Below are 15962 nucleotides of genomic sequence, written 5' to 3'. Positions count from 1 at the left end.
GCTCTGTGGAACCGGTTCTTGTTATATATGACTGACACACTGTACATTAAACTATCCATATTTCAACAAGACTTTACAAAATGTTAACCTTGGATTAGTCAGTTCAGGGTATCAATCCTGCAATCTACCCGGACTTAAGAGTAAACTTGATTTAGTTTGGTGAGAAAAAAAACTGCATTCAAAAAATGGTTTGGACATAATGGAAAATACTGCATTCAGATTCCCAACTGTGTCATAACTGTTGCTGTGTTACTATGGTTCCAGAGGAGACGACGAGGAGAACCTCATCTCCATCAACTGTTTGAAAATTGTGTTTGATGAGGAGCTGACGCTGACGATGTACCGCCACTGGTCCTTGTTTGAGTCCATCTGTCACTCGGTCGGTATGGCGTGCAAGTTCAAGGTGTGGACGCTCAAGGGACAGAAGAAACTCAATGAGTTCTTAGCAGAGATGGGGTAATGTCAGATATTCTGTGAGAAAATAACAGATAAAATGATGAATAAAACCATGACTTTAATCAGATAACTGCATTCTTTAAACTTGTTTCCACTTTAATTGCCCAGTTTTAAAAATTTGCGTGGGTTATTGCGATCAGCATGTCCATCCATTCATGTGGTCTTTGTTATCCCCCGCAACAACGAAGGTCCGTCCGTGTGTCCGTCACACTTTGTCCGAAGCATATCTCCTAAACTATTGGTGATAGCTTTACCAAACTTGGTACACATGTCAACCATGATGCCTAGATGTGCCTTTTGGGGGTTAGACCCAGATATGAATATTAGTTTTTGCTGTCTCCATCAGGGATGGCAATTTTCCGCTGATTTCCGCGGATTTTATGTCAAATTGTTCAATTGTGAATCGTCTAAATCCATTGAGAAAACCCCATTCGATGACACAATATTAAGTTTTCCGCTAAAAATAGATATTCTTGTTGCCATCCCTGCTCCATGGAAACGTGATTTAAGCTGTGACTATGAGGATGTCATCTTGTCTGTAGCAGATCTTCCAAACTATACATGCTAGCTTCATCAAACTTGGTACATATCTCTAGCATGATCCCTAGATGTGCCATTTGGTCAGTTTATAACCAGTTTACCTAGATAGCATACAGACGTTGACCCAACGTTGGCAAAACCATTGCCAACGTTAAGCAACGGGCCAACGTCTGTATGCTCTCTAGGTAAATTGGTTATAAATTGTGTCATTGAACCCCCCCATCCCATGACACAATATTAGTTCAGATTTAAAACAGATTTTGCTGTTGCCATCCCTGATGATGCTATGTTCATAGCAGCATTAAGCGTCACTCAATCATTATTCCCTCCCTCACTCATCCACTTCCTTCCTTCAGGATGCCACTGAACCAGTGCAAGCAGAAGTTCTCGGCCATGGACACGGAGCTGAAGGGCAACATCAAGGGCATGATACAGGACCAGATGAACAAATATGGGTCAGTTCCATCACCGATCTCTTTCACCTAGGGGGATCAATGTGGGAGTCGCTGGTTGCCTGTTCTGATGAAGTCCCATCTACAGAACGTCTCATGTACTGTTCCAATGTCTGTAAAGGATTTCCCATCTACATGGTGTCTGCTTGTCTAGAAAGGTCCCCATGTCTGATTAGGGTATTAGGGTCCCTAGTCTACATAGGTCTCCTGTCTGATAAAGTCCCATCTACAAAAGGTGTCATATACTGTTCCAATGTCTGTAAAGGATTTCCCATCTACATGGTGTCCGCTTGTCTAGAAAGGCCCCCTGTATAATTAGGGTCCCCCAATCTACATAGGCCTCCTGTCTGCAAGCTGATACGCCAATCACGGTTTCAAGCAGTTTGTGACGTCTAGGCTTATAGGTGAGGTGAGGTGAAATTGAGTTTAATGTCATGCTTGAGAATATTTCGCTCATATGACGACGTGCATGTGTGTGTATGTGCGGCTGCTTGTACTAGCCCAGACTGAAGCTGGTTTTATAGTGCTAGCCCACTGAGATACCATGCCGCAGTGAAGCATGAATACCCCACTCAGACACATTATACTGACTCCGAGCCGACCAGTCCTTGTTGTACCCACTAAAACCGAGTGCCAGGCAGGGACCAACAAGTACCATATTTTAACATCTTTTGGTATGACGCGGTCGGCTATCGAACCCGCGACCTTCTGCTCTCCGGGCGGACGCTCTAACCACTACATCACGGAGGCGGTCTCTAGGCTTATAACTAGTAATGGTAACAATGTAGCCATAATAGTTAGCATCAGCTATGTTTTAGCCATATGGTGACAAGACCATAATCTGCACAACTGTATCTTAAGACCATTCACTCACTAATCCCGCTATTCTTTGGTGGAGACTGGCATGAGGAACTAACTGCCGAAATTTGTACTGAAGCATTCAGTGAGTGAGTGAATGAGTTTGGTTTTACGCCGCTTTTAGCAGTATTCCAGCAATATCATGGTGGGGGACACCATAAATGGGCTTCACACATTGTACCCATGTGGGGAATTGAACCCGAGTCTTCGACGTGACAAGCGAAGCTTTAACCCCTGAGCTATCCCATCACCAAGGTGAGAACCAGGACGTCAAGGGTATTGACTCAGGTTTATATGCAAAACAACATTTGATAGGAATATTCAGAATGGAATAAGGTTGCTTGGAGATGGTGTCATGAAAATAGTATCCCATATAGTAAGGCTCATGTTTTTCATCTCTGTTTGAGGTTAAGAAATTTCAAAATTCAGGTACACCAGTAGCTGTTCTCAAGTTATGTCACATAGCCTGGTATCCCTTTGACATGTGTATTTTAATAATAATAATAATAATAGTGCCTATTTATAGTACGCACAAATCCACGCTCGTAAGCATGCTCATGGCGCTATATATTTGTATACCTAATCCACACTTTTCTATTTCTCCAATATTTAAATGTTTCGTACTTTCCTCACTTTGACGTTCCTCCCTTATCCAGCTCGTATGCTGAGGTTTAACATAATTATTGTTTTCTGCATAACTCTTACATTGCTTCATCCAGACTGGTGATGCAGGACATAGTGATCCCATCATTCTCAGCCCAATATGGCTACCGAAACAAGCTGTGTGCCACGGACGCTGTGTACGCATGCTGTGCAGTATTGGAAGGAACTGTAAGTACAGCTATTCCCTTCCTACTGTTACTATATTTCTCATACCAGTGTAGTGAACTATTAATTGATAAATTATATCAATGGCTGATAAAGACTGTCACAGAACCTGTCGTTCTGTTGTAGGAGAAAGGCAAGACTCCCAATGATTGTTTCCTTGATGCAGTTGATATTCTAACAAGGTAGGTGTCTGTAGATATTTTCATGCAGCTAGTGAGAATGACCTGATGATTTATGTGCATGCACAAACATTGTGCCCTGCCAGTTACAGGAAAGAGGGTCTCATCAGGTATTGATTGCATTAGGATGTTCTGAAGGTAATGTTACAGCCTCATGATACACTCCATGTTATGTTACAGCCTCATGATACACTCCATATTATGTTACGGCCTCATGATACACTCCATGTTATGCTACAGCCTCGTGTTACAACCCAATTTATGTTACACCACATATTATATTACAGCCTCGTGTTACACCCCATGTTATTTTACAGCCTTGTGTTACACCCAATGTTATTTTACAGCCTCGTGTTACACCCCATGTTATTTTACAGCCTCGTGTTACACCCATGTTATTTTACAGCCTCGTGTTACACCCCATGTTATTTTACAGCCTCGTGTTACACCCCATGTTATTTTACAGCCTCGTGTTACAACCCATGTTATTTTACAGCCTCGTGTTACACCCATGTTATGTTACAGCCTCGTGTTACACCCCATGTTATGTTACAGCCTCGTGTTACACCCATGTCAAGTTACAGCCTCGTGTTACAACCCATGTCAAGTTACAACCTCGTGTTACAACCCATGTCAAGTTACAGCCTCGTGTTACACCCCATGTTATGTTATAGCCTCATGTTACACCACATTATATTACAGCCTCGTGTTACACCCCATGTTATACTACAGCCTCGTGTTACAACCAATGTTATTTTACAGCCTCGTGTTACAACCCATGTTATTTTACAGCCTTGTGTTACATCCCATGTTATGTTACAGCCTCATGTTACACCCCATGTCAAGTTACAGCCTTGTGTTACACCACATATTATATTACAGCCTCGTGTTACACCCCATGTTATGCTACAGCCTCGTGTTACAACCCATGTTATTTTACAGCCTCGTGTTACCACCCATGTCAAGTTACAGCCTCGTGTTACACCCCATGTTATGTTACAGCCTCGTGTTACACCCCATTATATTACAACCTCCTGTTACACCCCATGGTACGCTACAGCCTCGTGGTACAACCCATGTTATTTTACAGCCTTGTGTTACATCCCATGTTATGTTACACCCATGTTATGTTACAGCCTCATGTTACATCCCATGTCAAGTTACAGCCTCGTGTTACACCACATATTATATTACAGCCTCGTGTTACACCACATATTATATTACAGCCTCGTGTTACACCCCATGTTATGCTACGGCCTCGTGTTACAACCCATGTTATTTTACAGCCTCGTGTTACAACCCATGTCAAGTTACAGCCTCGTGTTACAACCCATGTTATTTTACAACCTCGTGTTACAACCCATGTCAAGTTACAGCCTCGTGTTACACCCCATGTTATTTTACAGCCTCGTGTTACACCCCATGTTATGTTACAGCCTTGTGTTACACCCCATGTTATGTTACAGCCTCGTGTTACACCCCATGTTATTTTATAGCCTCATGTTACAACCCATGTTATTTTACAGCCTCGTGTTACACCCCATGTTATTTTACAGCCTAGTGTTAAACCCCATGTTATGCTACAGCCTTGAGTTACACCACATATTATATTACAGCCTCTTGTTACAGCCATGTCAAGTTACAGCCTTGTGTTACATCCCATGTTATGCTACAGCCTCGTGTTACACCCTATGTTATTTTACACCCTCGTGTTACACCCCATGTTATGTTACAGCCTCGTGTTACATCCCATGTTATGTAACAGCCTCTTGTTACACCCCATGTTATGTTACAGCCTCTTGTTACACCCCATGTTATGCTACAGCCTCGTGTTACCCCCCATGTTATTTTACAGCCTCGTGTTACACCCCATGTTATGCTGCAGCCTCGTGTTACACCCCATGTTATGCTACAGCCTCGTGTTACACCCCATGTTGTAGACTTATGTTACCAACCCCATTCACTGGAGGTGATGATCGCTGTCATCTCATTGTACAAGTCATCATAGTGAACCAGGTGGTCAGGCTTGGTGACTGCTTGTTGTTGAACCCCCAAGTGTTGATTGTTCATAATATCAGCCTCTTGTTTGTCTGATCCGTAGGTTTATTTACAGGCTTATTTAAATGTACTAATTTTTCCTTATCCTGACTCATGCTCTTTTGCTTGTCCCCTTCCTCTTGCGAACATAGTGGAACACTTGTATCTCCTTAATTGAAGCTCCCTTCAATGTAAAATCACTAATTGGTACTCACCCACGAGTTACCTCCCCTGCCGTAAGGGCGGGAACAGGTGTCGCCACCCTCTGGCCTCATGCTTCACTCTCTCCTTCTTCGCCCAGTGAGCAGGATGTGAGAGCGCCTGTGTCTCCTTACACACTATATCCTTTGGTTTTTCTTAGTTAGTTACCTTTTATAGCTTACTATAAAGGTATAGCTAGTATCCTTCAGTTATTTGCGTTAATAATGTAATCGTATTTCTACTGTTTATTCACGTGAGTTCGTGATTGTTCAGCTAGTTTTACATTGATGAAAAACTGTACTATTTGTAGATTACGTTTTTCCGCTGCGGATCCGCGCATGTGGTATGCCCTAGTTGTACTAGCCTTGTGCGTTTGACTCACGCGTTGCAGTTACTGCATAAATTTAACCAATTCTGCCTTTGATAAATACCATCTTTTGCGCCTTGAGGTGTTGCAGATAGGTCACGCAAACTAGGTGTAGACATGGCCGATCGCCGGATTGCCCATCCAGTCAACTGCTGTCGAAAGTGATCCCCTCCCGTCTGGTGTTCTGCTTGAGACCCCATCGAAGAGGGACGTGGGATGCAGTCCGTCACCTCTAAGAAGCGACCGGCCTCTCCAGACATCCAGTCATCGCAGACAAAGTCCAAGAGGGCCTCAACGTCTTCTCAAGCGACTTCAGACTGCCCCAGGGCAGCGTCTTCCTCCAAAGGGAAATTCCGAAGTCATCGAGAACTCTTCTCAGACGAGATCGCTCCAGCAGCAGAATTGGGCCTCTACCGATGACCAGCCCATCATCATACCCGACATCGCCACAAGAAGCGACCAGTGACAGCGACAGTGGCGTCAGCAGAGATCAACAAGCAGCCTGATGCCTCTACACTGATGTCAGGCAGCGAGATGGCTGAGGGCCCCACCGCTAACACAGCAGAAAGGGCACCATCTACTACGTCGCAGATCATCCCCAAGCGATCTTATGAAACAGATCATGATTATGATGGAAGGCCACTATAGACTGGAGCTTAGCCATCCCAGGGTCGAGGCCGCGAAGGCTCCAGCGTGGACAGCACCCCAGGGGCACCATCTGTCAGCGTAGCAGCCCGCGACAATGCAGCCTTCGCGAAGGAAGTCACAGACCACCTCGGCCGAAGGACCCAGATGTACAGCCTTCGCGAAGGCCAGCCCATGGCGGGAAGAATCATCACCTTCTTGGTCATACTCAGATATGGAATCTGATCACCAGACCACCACGCCAAGCCTTCGCGAAGGTCATATCATCGTTCCCCAGGACCCGGATATCTGAGAAGCAGCGAAGCAGCGTTCGCGAAAGAGACACCTGAACCCAGATCGTCTTCATCTAAAAGATCAGCAAGGGACTACACAAGAGCTTGGCGAAGCTATCAGTCCCCTCATAGATCGCCAAGAAGGTCAACCTATCGATATAGATCACCAAGGCGATCACCTCGCCCGATCACCTGCGTCGATCACCTCACAGGTCTGCACATAAGCCTACAACTAGATCTCCACAAGCGTCAAGCGATATAGAGATAGAGCCACACAGCCCTACATCAGAAGAGCAACAACCTCTTATCTATGATGATGGAATGGAAGATGATGGAGGAATTATTTTCTCAGATGCAGAGATAAGATATTGGATGGTCAATAATCTAGATCTCTCATCACCTTCCAAAAGTGGCAATAAAGAAGCAGACTTATCTGATGAAAGAAGATGGCGCAGATGCTATTACACTACCCCCAATCGAGCCGATTCGCGGGCGGTACCTCAGAACCTAGATACAGCATTTAACAAAGCCACAAAGGTTCAGGCGCCACATCTGCCAAATTTCGGCGCCAAGAAGTTCTCCGCATAATATGGAACCCTTCTTCAAAGCGCCAAGACATCGATGAGAACTATAAGCTGATCTCCGATGCCAAGAACAAGTACTACAAGATTGATGATGGGAATTGGTTCAGATAGAAACCATGGCCGAAGTATGTTCTTCGGTCTAAATAGATCTAGAACAATAAATGAGACACTTATCTCCAGATTTGAACCGACCTCTGAAGATGACAGAATGATTTACTCGGCCCTACTGATGCAAAGAAGGACCAGCAGTTTTTAACAGATCATCTGGCGTCTGTCTCAGCAGCACTGACCTTAGCTTCGTCGTCAAGGCCTCCTAGCTTCCTGCAACTGGGGTGAGAACTTTACAGCTCCACTATATACAGCCCGTGGTCTTCCCCATCCATATTTGTGCGGAGGAATAGACACAGTCTCCAAAGAAGTCACCAAAGGATTCTAGAAGTCCTGATGATTAAATCGATGGACCGCTAGCCAGTGTCATTCGACAGACTTCACAAAGATACTCAGGGAGATCTAAATTCACGGGCCTACAAAGAGCTAGAGACAGGAAGATTGCCAGTTCCAGGGGAAGAGATTCTTTTAAATTAAGCCCATATGGCAACTATAGAGGAGGGTCAGGGCGAGGCAGGACACCCAGAGGTTCCCGCAACTATAAGCAGCTGAAAGACAGGTTGGAGCGACTGGAGTCTTCCACCCCAGCCGTTCCAGTACAACCGTCACAAGTGGGTGTGGGCGTCTTCAACTACACTGGGAAAACTGGGGAATACTTCAAGACACCTATGTCTCCAACATTCTTCAGCAGCGGATTCATTATCCCACTACAGGCCAAGCCTCCACTAACAGTCAACCCTCACAAGTTGAGGGTAGAGGCACAACAACTACTAAAGTTAAAGAGGCGGTTACATTACTCCTAACCAAGCAGGCCATAGAAGTAATAGAGCAAGGAAACATCGAACCAGGTTTCTACTCCCCAGTTTTCCTAGTACCCAAGAAGAACTCCAGGAGAAATACAGACTCATTTACAACATGAGCTTATTCAACAAGACTTACTTAAACAAACCACCCAGGTTCACTATGATACATCTACGCCTTCTGACAGATGATTAAGCCCCATGGACTACATGGGCAGTATAGATCTACAAGATGCTTATCTGCACATCCCAATACATCCCGAATCAGGAAATACCGCCCGGTTTACGCTAGGCGGGTTACATTACCAGTGGAAAGTACTCCCATTGAATAGCATCAGCCCCATGGTTATTCACGAGGATAGCGAAACCGATTGTTATCTATCTACATCGTCAAGGGCTCGCATGAGTGCGTTCTTCCTCGACGGCCGGGATACAAGTAGATCAAGATCCACAGCATCTCAAACTACAGTTAAACTACATCATAAAGCTACTAACACAGCTGGGATGGTTAGTAAACTTACACAAGTCCGGACCTAGTACCATCGCCAAGATCTGCAATTCCTAGGAATCCGATTTATCACCAATCTCAACCGTATGAGTAGGTGCCAGAAGACCGTTGGCTCAAGATCCAACAGATCATTCCACCAGCTCTACTGTCACGCTACCGCCGACAATGGCAGAGCTTACTAGGTCTTCTAACATCAGCCCAAGACTTGACAGTCATAGGCAGATTACAGTTACGTCCGTTACAGGTCTTCGTCAATACATCTCGACGACCTACAACCATTCAGTCTACCGATACATCTCAGACCTCATCTATTATGGTGGACAAAGAAATCGAATGTCTGCGAAGGGATTTGTTTAGCAGAGCAGAATTCAAGACCCATCTATATGTAGGCGATAAGCTCCAAGGTTGAGGAGCTCATCTCTCAACCGGACGGACATCAGGGTTATGGACTCAGCTAGAAAGCAAACTCCACATAAGCGCATTAGAGATGAAAGCTGTAATCAGCGCCATAAGACATTGGAGCAACATTCTACAGAATGCGCACCTGATGATACATACCGACAACTTCGACAGTGGCGTTTTATGTGAACAGACAAGGCTCAACGAGATCGCCCGAACCTTTTGAATTTAACCTTTCAACTGTTGAATTAATCCAAGATCTAAATCTACATGTCAAAGCATGCCACATTCGAGCCAGGAATATACTAGCAGGCGCACTCTCTCGGCCACATCTACCGTCGCCCGACAGAATGGATGCTCAATACAGAGATATTTGCACAGATAATCAAGCAAATAGGGCCGCTAGTAGATCTATTAAGCCACAAGGTTCAACAATCAACTACCGACATTCGTGTCACCAGTGCCAGACCCACAAGCATGGGCAACAGGCGCTCTAAGCATTTCATGGGAAGGCCTCAATGCGTCGCAGCGTTTCAGCCCCAGCAATAATACCTCTAGTATTACAGAAAATCAACCAAGCGCCAGAGCCTACAACTCACTTTGGTCGCGCCCTATTGGCCCGGCCAGAGCGTGAGTTTCCGCCTTAATACAAGATATCGGTCAACCGGCACTAGAACTACCCAATGGCGCCAAACCTGTTAATACATCCTCACACCAAACAGGTGCACAGAAACCCAGAAGTATTCAAACTTCCATTATGGACTGTATTAAAATGTGTGTTTAAACAGAGAGGATATTCTACCAGAGGCGGCAAAAGGTCACGCGCCTTACGATACTCAACGGTAACTTGTGCGATGACAAGTGGCAAAGTTTCGAAAATTATGCAACAAACAAGGGTTTTACAGCGAGAGATGCTACGCATCCTCAGTGGCAGACTATTTGTGTTACTACACGCAAAACAAACATTTAAAAGGCTTCGACATTGTCAACATATCTTGCCAGCTTTAGTTCTGTGATTTCTATGAGAGCGGTGTTAAATTAACAAGAACACCAGAGTTACTGGCCTTACTACGTGCTTTCGATTGGAGGACCAAAGCGGAAATTCCGCGTTCCAGCTTGGGATCTGAATGTAGTTTTCACGACACCTCACAAGTGAGGATTACGAACCATTGGAATCGACAACTAGCGTTTGAATTTCTCTCACAGAAAACAGTCTTCCTGTTATCGCTAGCCCACGGCAGCCAGAATATCTGAAATTCATGCTCTAGATTATGAGAGGATACAGTTTGATGAAAATCAAAGACAGCACCTGGGATTAAGATGGGATTTCATAAGCTAAAATCAACTACCAGGTCAACCAGACAGGTTATTTCACATCCCTGCGCTATCCTCAATTCTTGGATCTCAAGATACATTGGACTTATCTCTATGCCCAATGTCACGAGCTCTCATAATCTATTTCACGTGCGTTCCAAAACAAAGGCGAAGATCGCTCAGAAGATTGTTCATCCGTTATCAGCCTACAAATCAGACAGAAGTCTCTGCGTACCACCATATCAATATGGATAAGAACTGTCATTTTCTGGCCTATAAGGCAGCAGGACTGGACCCTCCAACAGCATCAAATCCCCATGAAATCAGGGCATTGGCATCCACCCCTAAGCCCTTCATGGTAACTGTTCATTGAATACAATTATGGAAGGATGCTTTTGGAAATCTAACATGGTGTTTGCTAATCACTATCTCAGAGATATCACCACCGAGGGCGTCTCTGGCATTCATCATTTAGGTCCTTTGGTCCTCAAGCTCAGCAATTGACAGTCCCTCGTAAGGCGTTAATATTCACCCCCACGAGATTATTAGATATATGATACATATATTCACTAGCTTATAACTCCATGGAGTTCTAGGGCTATGTACATATTTAGCTTAGGTTATTCAACCTTAAGCTCATACTGAGAGTTATATTCAGTGTACAGCTACGTTAGAGTAGCAGTTTATATATATATATTGATATATCAGTATATTAGTAAGGTAATACCCCACTTATAGTGTATATATCTATGGATTATTATAAGGAAATATCCTAAGTCTCAATGCCTTATGAAGTTCCTTGAAGTTATTACAATATCACTTACTTAAATCACTAATTAATCCAAAGTATTCTGTTTACCCACCACCTCTCCGATTGGATTCTACAAGCAAAAGAGCATGAGTCGGGATAAGGAAAAATATGTAATTTTCTGAGTAAAATTGATATTTTATACTTATCCTGACTCATGAGGTTAGCCCTCCCATCCTCCCCACATAACACTTTGGATTTCCCTGTAAATTCAAGTGTTGGGCTCGCAAAATCAGGAGAGAGTGAAGCATGAGGCCAGAGGGTGGCGACACCTGTTCCCGAGCTTACGGCAGGGGAGGTAACTCGTGGGTGAGTACCAATTAGTGATTTTACATTGAAGGGAGCTTCAATTAAGGAGATACAAGTGTTCCACTATGTTCGCAAGAGGAAGGGGACAAGCAAAAGAGCATGAGTCAGGATAAGTATAAAATATCAATTTTACTCAGAAAATTACATTTTTCCTTCCACAAGCTGACCGTTGTTAACACTGCAGTCCTCCTGCATCTGATCTTGGTTTCATTTGTTTCAGGTCAAATGTGGCCGCTTTAGAGAAGGGTCTTGAATTGGCTAAACGTCAGCTGAAGGCTGTGGTGACTCAGGTCCAGACATTCCTGGACATGCATCAGGTCATCTCTGCTGGACCCTTCCTCTACGCCCTTATACAGGAGGTGAGTCATCGGTAGCAGTTAAATATCTGATATGCTCCCCACACTTAATACATCTGTAATCATGGGGTACGGTAGGTGAGCGATCTAAGGTGCCAGGCTAGTGATCCAGCGAGCTTGAGGTGCCAGGATCGAGCCCACCTGTGACCAGATGTAGAAACCTTGGAGTCAACTTTGTGTGCAGACGCTTTCAGTGTTGTCACAACCCCTAGTGTACAGTACACAACGCTGTGCACTTAACAGAACCTACAAATCCGTTAGTAAATGACCAGATAGTGGCCACATGAATATGTGCAAACACCTAGTTGAGGGTACAGCAACATGCAGTAAACATGGACAAAGTACTGTGACTATGTGTCCCAGTGCACCCAGCTGTGAATGGGTACCTCGTAGGATGGGAAAGACACATTAACTTGGTGCGTCTAAATGGCTGCAAGAGTTGTATGATCCCCAGGGAGTTGAGATGGACAGCCAATAATTGAGGGAAAAAATGAAGTGCCTTTGAGCAGCTGTGCTGAGCTGGATATTGACACTATACAAATATCATATAATAAGACCAAACCAATTTTATTTCTTGTTTTACGGATCCGCAGGCCATATTTTTTCAAGAATAAGAGAGAAAAAATACATTTTCCCCGCTCAAAAAATATATTCCTTATGTTTTTATTGGCCTAAAATGTAAACTTACAAGAAACTATATGGGGATTGTTTTTTTTTCCCCATATACACTTCATACATTGCCAGAAGCAAAATACTTTTAATATTTAGAAGAATGTCACTTTAACTGGTGAATTTATTTTTATTAGTTTTCCCTCCTGCCTTTAGGATTTCTGAGGACAGAAATCTGTAAAACAAGAAATGAAATTGGTCTGGCCTAATAATAATAAATAATAATGTAATACTTTTTTATTTGCTCAAAACAGTTTTAGTGCTGATGATACTGATATTTAGGCTCTTAATAACATGTATTACAACATACATAGCTTACATTCATCTGTTTGCATTCTCTTCCCACAGAGGTTACTTGTCATATCTTCCTACGAACCTCTGTTCTAATCGACCATATTTCCCGGTTCTCGTAAAATCCCCTAAGCGGCAAAAGATGCATAAACACGAATTATCTCCCTTCTTTCTATCCAATCAGAACCGTGTTACATCGACTTAGATTCAACTTGACTAACACAAGCAAATGTGGGGCCACAAATATCCCCATCTGCGGGACTTGTGTTGATGTTACACACAAGGCGTTTAATGGCTAGCTTGTCCGTTGTCAGCGAGAGGCGATGGAGGCGCCACTGATCCGCCATAACATGACTGAGTTCTGTCTAGAAGAAAGCGTTTAGCATCGGCGCGGGGAAGAAGTTTAGTTTTCTCGAAGCATCACGGAAATTACGAGGCCTTGCGAATGATCACTTTTGAAACAAGCGTAAGCTGATTGCACAACTAAATCTGATTGCCTCCAATCACGCGAGTCTTGAGCAGCTCACACCATGAAAGGGCATTATTAGAACAGAGGTTACGTAGGAAGATATGACAGGAGTAACCTCTGTGGGAAGAAGAATGTAAACTCTAAACGTGGAAACCATGATACAAAGCACAGCCTGTTTTTGCTCAATGATATACCGAAAGTGTTGACAAATAGGCAGTTGACTTTGAGCATGCGATAAAACGAATGATTAATAGCCATCATGTTAATACGCTCTGTCAGCTTGCTAAAACTTTGTTTTGGCAAATAAGTATTACGTATTCCATTTATTATTATTGGGCAGACCGGTTTCGTTTCAGCTGTTTACGTCTCAGAAATCTGCTCAAATATTGATATTCGCAATAAACGAAAAACGGTTTAAACGCCAAGGGAAATATGTTTTTCTCAATGGCCTCTTGTCCGTAAATAAGTGTTGATCTTGTTTCCATGATGACTGATAACAGTGTCATTCTTTATGAGCATCGCATTGCCAGGTACCCTCGGCCGTCTCTGTTACCAACGGTTGTGAGTTCTGTTAGATGTACGGCGTTCCTGGCGTCTTATATCTGGTCGTCCTGGCACCTTACTGTCGCCTACATACCCCAGTGTTGAGGGGAATGAAATGTTGCTGCCATCTCATGAAGCGTGAAGAGCAGGCTGACGACCACAGCTGACGTTTATTATTCAGCCGCGGTAATGGCAAATAATTAAACAATGAAGCTCCGCTTCAATCAAAAATCTGGTGAATTTTCATACTTGCGCCCTGTACGAGGAAATCGAAAGGAGGTCGTATTTCATGAGTCAGGATAATTGTAAAATGTCAATTTTGCAGAAAATGCGACTCTTTGCTGATGAAGCGAAATAATTGATATGTGCGAAGACTTTAAATTCATTTCGCCTCGCCTGCACAGTTACGATAGCTATCGTATATTATATGGTAACTGTACATGCGTATGGCGGGTTATTATGCGTATGCATGATTCCACTGGCGTACTCTGGCGATCAACGCCTGCGGCGTAACCGACAGTAACGAAGCACCGGTATCCTTCCGCTATTGAACGGTGATTTGTGCCGCTATGGCGATATAGTTCTGTCCATATTCATGATGTGCCGGGCAATGACGAGGATGAACTGTCTTCTGGCGATCTTTGCGTGCTCAGGTATGAGCTGGGTATGAAGTCAACATCTTAATCCCGGGAAATTGGTGGTGGAATGGCATATCTTTGTTTCGTACTATTCAACGTTGTCGTGCGTCAACGAACTGGTCTTCGCCAACTGTTACCGTTCATAAATCTGGGGGCGACGGGTATGACCCGGTAATGTCGGCTATCGTTGCATACTGCGCCAGCTGTACGTTTGTTGCTAACTTCCATGGCGTTAATGGTGTTGGCACATCACTGTTAAACACATTTTAATACTGTCCTCGTGGTTTGAGCGTAGCACCTGTTTAATAAATGATGATGTGATTTCTTTAACCGAACCCGTAAAGAGCTCTGTGATTCGATATGAAGGTATGATCTGGCACTGATAATGGAGATAGAATATCACTGGCGGCGTCACCTTATCGTATTAGGCGATGCGATAGAATGGTGCGTCTTCAGTTAATGAACAAATTCAAAGGTTCGGCGTTCATAAAGCGTACTATTACGTGTCGATATCGGGCGCGTCATGTTATCCATGTGGATTGATGCAGCGGCGATGCCCGTCGATCCCCAACACTTCATCTGCGCCGTATATTGTCGACAGACATGGTTGTCGAAGACTGTGCCTATGTCGAATAATGGCTGGTGTGTTGTCTGTCTGGAGATGATGTCGATTCGCGATGATGGGTAACAACTTTATGATGTATACGAGATGCTGGTTTAGGTCATTTCGCGTGGCGATAATGAATAACGGCGTGAATATGAGACTGTCGATACTCCGCTGTTCCGTCTGGCATGGATTGATGGTATGTGTCGTAATCATTGGGCTGTGTGAAGCTTCATGGTATGGTCTGTATTTCTCCTTGGAGATTCTTCTTCGGTTCGTGTTTCGCTAACCTTCGTGGAGTAATGACGGCCTCTTGGTTGTTGTATTCGAGGCTGTGTTGAGGAGACAGGTGATAACGTATTACGTTTCCCGGTGTGAAGCACTGACGGTTAACCGTTCGCGTTTATCTCGGCATTTGATAACGGCGGGCTTATGTTATTACTGGCTGGCGTCATCGGGACTCGTCACGGTGACGAACTGTGTGTATGATTCTCTTCGGTTGCGGAATCGAAAATGATGTTCTTTGGTCGCATCGTGGGCGACAATCGTCGTTCATTTATAGTCTGAACCTGTCTATACGTCATCATCTGTTGGCATCAAATTCTTCATCGATGTTCAGCGGCGAAGAAGGTTCCGTTGAGGCCAGATGTGGTAATGGTTAACGATATGGGTGAATCGCCTGGTCATCGAATATTATGAGGAAGGATCTGTCCGTCTCTTCCGTGCG

At 44.1% G+C, this 15962-nt stretch overlaps 1 protein-coding gene across 1 annotated transcript in view; it reads left to right on the top strand.

The window, feature by feature from the left end:
* LOC124259667 (cell division control protein 45 homolog) overlaps nucleotides 1–15962 on the top strand; it is a 34662-nt gene that overhangs the window by 14255 nt on the left and 4445 nt on the right. Inside the window, exons 10-14 of the mRNA XM_046693844.1 lie at nucleotides 265–456; nucleotides 1353–1451; nucleotides 3026–3137; nucleotides 3261–3316; nucleotides 11886–12024. Of these exons, the coding sequence (XP_046549800.1) occupies nucleotides 265–456; nucleotides 1353–1451; nucleotides 3026–3137; nucleotides 3261–3316; nucleotides 11886–12024 (598 nt within the window). The remainder of the gene's footprint in view (nucleotides 1–264; nucleotides 457–1352; nucleotides 1452–3025; nucleotides 3138–3260; nucleotides 3317–11885; nucleotides 12025–15962) is intronic.

The sequence above is a fragment of the Haliotis rubra genome, unplaced genomic scaffold, assembly GCF_003918875.1.
Source record: "Haliotis rubra isolate DU_JTF1 unplaced genomic scaffold, ASM391887v1 Scf731, whole genome shotgun sequence".
Taxonomy (NCBI): domain Eukaryota; kingdom Metazoa; phylum Mollusca; class Gastropoda; order Lepetellida; family Haliotidae; genus Haliotis; species Haliotis rubra.
Note: the sequence above shows the minus strand (reverse complement) of the source record. Positions and strands in the feature narration are given on the sequence as shown.